Here is a 6,000-nt window from a genome sequence, read left to right on the forward strand (position 1 = left end):
AAATGATGAAACTATTATTTATTTCTTCATTTTGATACAAGTGATATCTTTTATGAAAATATTTTTCAAATCATTCATTTTTTTTATTTTATGAAATCAACAAAAACTTAGGGCGCGTTTGGTAATGATTATGTTCCTAGGAATATATTATGATAAGAAATGATTATTTTTTATTCTGTTTCCAGGAACTGATTCTAAGCATTTTAAGTTATTTGGTAACTGTCCAAAATTTCTGATTCAGGAATAGAATTGCGTTTGGTACCGTTCTCATTAATTCTGTTCCAAATCAATTTCTTTTAATTTTTAAATTTTTTTTTTTTTTTTTACTTTTTTTCCTTTTCTTTTTTTTTTTTTCTCCTATTCTTCTTATTCTTCTTCTTCTTGTGGCCGGTCACCGGATCGCGCGACCGGCCAGATGAGGGCCGACAACCTCCTCGGCCCTTGGCGAGGCCAGCCTTTGTTGGCGGCCAGGTTGGCCTCGCCAAGGCCAGGCACTGGTGGGGCTGGGCGAGCCTCGCCTAGCCACCGGTGGGGCTGGGCATCGCGAGGCTTGCCCAGCCCCGACGAGGCGGGCCTCGCTAGATCTGGGAGGCTGAGCCTCGTTGGTGGCTAGGCTTGCCTCCGGCGAGCTCACCGGATGGCAGATGGCGACTGCAACAGCGGGCGGTGGCGGGCGATGGTGGATGGCGGTCGTGAGATGGCCGAAGGGAAGAAGAAGAGTTGTTGGTTTTGATTCTCAAATTTGTTCCCGGAACAAGAATCAACTTTTTTTTTTGTTCTTGATTCTACTTCCAATCTATTCTCGGGAATAAATTTATTTCCGGGACAAAAAATTTTACTAAACGCGATTCTAGGCCCAAACTGATTCTGGCAACAAAAATAAGAATTTGGCCATGTTTGGATGGTTACCAAACATGGCCTAAGTGTAATCTCGTTCAAGAAGCAATAGCCTATTTAATACCTTGCCCTATATTAAGTGGACATGGAGTGATTCAACCAGCTCGAAGAAGATGGAATGTGAAGATGCCAACTGAAGTCTCCACACGCATGTAAAGCTCCTAGCAAATATATCATATGCAATTCATGGACATGTTCCTGTTGATGTTGTGCCTACCGTCGAAAGATTATCTGATTAAGCACAATCAACTCTTGTTTTCTCTCCATGTCATTTCATATCTGTGGAAAAGTCAAAGCCGTTTCCAGAGCCCAACTCACCACCTTTCAAGAGGAATCTCTGGAAGTTGGAAAGAGGAATTGGAATCAAGAATCCGCTTGAACTCATCGATTCAAATGGCTCATTTCCTGTCGGGTTCTTCCGCTTTCTGTGTTTCAACTATCCCTAACCCTAAATGCCATTTTCTGAGAGACAATCGGAATCTGTAGTGCCATGGATAACCATACACAGGACAGTACGTGAACGATATATGAATTATTCGACACACAGATAATCATCTTGAACAGATAATAACAACTGAAAGCATCCATCTAAATGATGTACTGCTAGTTAAGCATTCCCATGTAAGGGAGTTGTCCTTAATTCGGCTAAAATTCGGCTATTTCATTAACTAATGAAGACCATGTTCTAATCTGTAGACATAAGAACATGAGAGGAATCATGTCAAGTTCCCCCATGTCACAGAAGCGTTGCCCGTTCTCATCAGTTGTCATCTTTCAAGGTGCCTTTGAGGAAGTCCCTGGTCTGCAGTATTGCAAAGTCCTTGGCTTCCGATCTCTTCATTATCCTCAGCCTTCTGCACGACTCCATGAACATCCTGGTACAGCAGGACAGGCATAAGTTCCATTATAACGATGAACACATGACGACAACAACCACGACCACAAACAGCACTAGACATGACGATATTGACGAACTACATAGAGACGTGCGTTGTAACTGTTCCTTAGTTCGATATTTCCACAAACTTTTCACTGATCAATTTCCAAGGGCCAGAAACCCAAAAACCTAATTATCAACTTGCTCTAGTCATGAACAGACGGCAGATGCGATTTTCCATTTCTACGAACGATCCCTCCACTAAGAAATCAAAGACTTGGAATGAAGGAAAGAATCCATCATGTGGGTTGCTTCGTGATGATGCCATGTCTTGACCAGTTCTGGCCATCGAGGACAGTTTTGTCAACTTCCCGGCACCATAATGGGGGAATTGCCTATGTCGGCCACATTGGCTTTGAGAGAGCCAGTGTCAAATGCCGAAATTATTTCGTTGACATTTATGCCAAGGACTTAAGGTCAAAAAAAAAAAAAAAAAAAAGGTTTATAAATCTTCTGTACGATCCGAGACATCTTTTACTATTTTTCCGGGTCGTTAATTATTCTATTTCTCCAAGTGAAAAGCGCAATAGAGCCTGTGCATTAGTCGCGGCTGCTCCACCTAATTTTTCTCATTAGAGAAATAGTAACCACGTGCTTTGAAAATAAGAGCATTAGCTAGTGTGAATCTAAAGGATTACTTGCTTAATTGGATCTTAATTTGGCTTTAGTAAAAGTTCGGACATCGAACATTATTACCAATGACAAAACACATCAGGAATAATGAGTAAGCTACCAAGGACAAAATCGTGAGAAGAACTAGATAGTATATGAAGGAATTTAAGTTAGTCCGCAATCGTCCGCATAAAAAGAATTATGAATTCTTTAAAATTAACAAGTCTAGGGGTTTGCATCTCAGCAGAACCCAATGGTCAAAATTAAGTGGCTAATTTCGTGTTCTCATTCAATCAAATCTTGGGTTCTCATCGAATCAAATTTAATCAAATAATTGTAGTTGCAATCTGAAATAAATCGAATCTTTTGAAGAAGATCTAGTGCTACGATGATCTAAACTTACGTGTGGTTCGTCAAATAAAGCGAGACCTTCACCAGAAAATAATTCCAGTTCCTTATTCCGTGCATCTCTTACGAAAATGGCATACTTCTTTTCTTTGCAATTTGGGAGCCACATAGCATAACCGCATATGTTTTTTTTTTTTTTTTTTTTTTTTTGCCTCTACGAGCATGAAAGAGTATTGAAATATATATGCAGTTGAACATCTATAGTATATAATGCCTAGAACACAAGAAAAAAAGAATTACTAGAACACAAGAAAAAAAAGAATTACTTTATTCTATGCAACAGTAGAATTCACATAATTATGTTAATCTAAAAGGGGGATGGTTAGAGGGACTTACTCCCAAGGGACATCTCCCACAAGCATCCAATCCCCATCCTTGTCTTCATAGATGAGCTTGTATTCAGCTCCTTCCCCTCCATTCAAAGCCTCGCCTGTACATCAACACGTACATTTACACCACTTGATGAGCATTTAATGAACTGACTAGTTAATTATTTAGTTATGCTCTTGCTTTTGTTTCCGTCACTTTTGAGCTTCCGGTGATTTTCGTTTTCACAACCCTTAATCTATACAAAGATTACCTTTGTGATCTCTTAATTAGTCTAAGGTATATTGGTGTACACGGAAATCCAAAATTGCTCACGGTGCTCATATATGATTCTGCCAAGAACATGTGTGCATGTTGATCTTTCCTATCATCTTAGGGTAACGATACAATATGAAGCTCCAAACGAATGCTAACTTGATCAGTAAATTAAAAGCTACTAGGAAGAAAATTGAGAAGGGGGGGGGGGGGGGGGGGGAGAGGGGAGAGGGAGGGAGGGAGGGAGGGAGGGAGGGAGGGAGGGAGGGAGAGAGAGAGAGAGAGAGAGAGAGAGAGAGAGAGAGAGAGAGAGAGAGAGTGGGTTTGAAACTACTCACCAATGCCATGGCAACCAAAGAGCTTCTCCAAAGAAAATGCAAGATCAGAGTATCCCTTTTGCATGCTCAAGTCAATCTTCCTAAGGTAGAGCGCTCCGTCCATGCTCACCTTCACGTAAGCTTTTGAACCCGCTCCCGCCTCGGCCCTGTCTACCTTCTCCTTATTGAAACTGTTCCTCTGCCGGTACGAGCACACTGGTGGCCACCCCACAACCTGGTTCTTTGCCGGAGCCTTCGGCTCCTCAGTCGACCCTTTCTCCTCCGTGGTGGAGATCTCCGAGAACACCCTCTTGTTCGAGCTTGGCTTCGCCGCGCCTGGGAGGCCCAACCTGAGCTCCGTCATGATCTCAAGCCCTACTGCGCCTCGCTTCCCCATTTGGACCACCACAAAACAAACACGATGCCCTTGTTTTTTCTCCTCCTCCTCCTCCTCCTTCTCAGTTTCGAGCCACTTGCTTGATGAAGTCGACTAGCTGGTGTATTTCTTTATTATGTGAAGACTTAGGTGATAAGGGAAAAATAAAGGGTTTAGGTTTTATACAAGAAGAGGGAAGAGAGAGGACATGGTGGGAGCAATGACAGGTCAAGCGAGGGTTAACGGTCGGTCACATGAGAGGCAAAAGTGGGGTCCCGCAATTGCTGTGCTTTGTATGACCATTTAAGACCGGCACATAATATAAGTTGGACAATGGGACAGATCCGAGGGTCGTCAATGCTCTTGGGCGATCTGGTGGGATCTCATCGTGGCCGTCTGATGAGGTGAATTGGGAACAAGCCATGTGAAGCTTCCTGATTGAGTGGGAGGGTCTTGTTGATAAGCTACACTATACATATTCGTGTACAATGTACATTTCCCATATAAATTGAAAAAGAAAGAAAGAAGTATAATGAATTACCCTCAGTTTATCCATGGGGTTTTGGGAACATTCATTATGATGTTGGGTCAATGGGCTCCTCGTCCATGCAAGAAAGCATGCCTTTGCTATGTGAAGTATTTGATACGTTTTTATGTGACAGGAAGTGTACACGGCTATTCCATCATTGTATTCCTCCTTCACTTATTTGTAATTGCATGCTCATCATTTTTATTCAGTAGAGCTAGCCATGCACCAAAGTCATGCTGAAGTTAAGTATTGCACATGGGATTCCATCAGTAAAAGTAAATGGAGACATTCTCGGGTGCGTCCTGTGTGTATGAGTACAGTGCATCCCGGCCCTTAGATTATAGGGTTCTGTATAGAAACCACCAACCATTAATGGGTCTTATGCATTGGGTTCACATGCAGTGGGACCATTTAAGAAATTTCAAGTAAATAGTGATGTTTGATTGGAAATAAAAAGCTCAAGATGTGTGTGTATACATATGAAAGATGTATATGTTTGCGTCACGTGTATGTCTTCATATATATATGTTAGTATTACACATCAAAAGTCTGATTCATCATCTGAAGAGATCAGTAATAGGGAAGTCTAAGTCAGAATTCGTCAACATATTTAGTTATACTAATATCAACTCAAATGTTTAAGCCAATAAGTTATCCACCAACTTAGATATATTAATTGTTCTATATCACATCAAATTTATTATGTTGGATTTTTCAACATAACTAATAAGAGTACTTGTGAGTACCAAGTTTTACACCATGTTTTCCTTAATGTGGTTGATGTTGAATGTTAACACCCATTTTTACCGCATATATTTCCATTAAAGCATTTTTATAAGTTATTAGCAAGATGTCCGTGCATTATATAGTTCCAAATTATGTTTCTTGTATTATTCTAAATGTTAACGTCAACGTCAATTTTGGCAAGAAAAATATAATAATATGCAGAAAATCAGAACAAAATAAGTATCCATATCAATCAAATTCTCCATTGAAATACGGGGAGTTATATATAAAGTGGATCCAAACTCCACGGCATAGGTTTATCTTCTTATTGAAAGAGATTATGTGACATAAAGTTGTCATTATTATTGAATAATAATATAAAAACATGCAATATGTCGAGCACGTAAAATAATATGAATGAATAAGAAACATGAAAACATAAAGTAAGAATGTAAACTCCCATCTCTTAACAGCTTCGAGATCATCTTCCAATTCCATATATTTAAATTTTCCTCTTTATGGATTTCCTTTTCCTTTCGGTAACCATTTAATTTTTTATCTTTTGATTTAGCCAGAATTGATGGATATCTTATCGTGCATAGCATTGCATCATCAA

At 40.1% G+C, this 6,000-nt stretch overlaps 1 protein-coding gene across 1 annotated transcript; it reads right to left on the minus strand.

The window, feature by feature from the left end:
- Positions 1–1,398: 1,398 nt before the first annotated feature.
- Positions 1,399–4,293, minus strand: LOC104449496 (auxin-induced protein 22C). The gene is made up of 3 exons (XM_010063671.3): positions 3,775–4,293; positions 3,191–3,284; positions 1,399–1,772 (listed from the first exon to the last, which is right to left on the minus strand). Exons 1-3 carry the CDS (start codon positions 4,148–4,150, stop codon positions 1,658–1,660), a joined length of 585 nt encoding a protein of 194 aa, XP_010061973.1. The 5' UTR covers positions 4,151–4,293; the 3' UTR covers positions 1,399–1,657.
- Between the last annotated feature and the right edge of the window lie 1,707 nt (positions 4,294–6,000).

The sequence above is a fragment of the Eucalyptus grandis genome, chromosome 6 (assembly GCF_016545825.1).
Source record: "Eucalyptus grandis isolate ANBG69807.140 chromosome 6, ASM1654582v1, whole genome shotgun sequence".
Taxonomy (NCBI): domain Eukaryota; kingdom Viridiplantae; phylum Streptophyta; class Magnoliopsida; order Myrtales; family Myrtaceae; genus Eucalyptus; species Eucalyptus grandis.

Bases quoted from the DNA above. Each gene is read 5' to 3' on its own strand.
- LOC104449496 (XM_010063671.3), bottom strand. From the start codon at position 4,150: ATGGGGAAGCGAGGCGCAGTAGGGCTTGAGATCATGACGGAGCTCAGG. The intron at 3,285-3,774 runs GTGAGTAGTTTC...GTTGATGTACAG, and splicing joins CTTTGGTTGCCATGGCATTG to GCGAGGCTTTGAATGGAGGG. The intron at 1,773-3,190 runs GTAAGTCCCTCT...CTGCTGTACCAG, and splicing joins GTGGGAGATGTCCCTTGGGA to GATGTTCATGGAGTCGTGCA.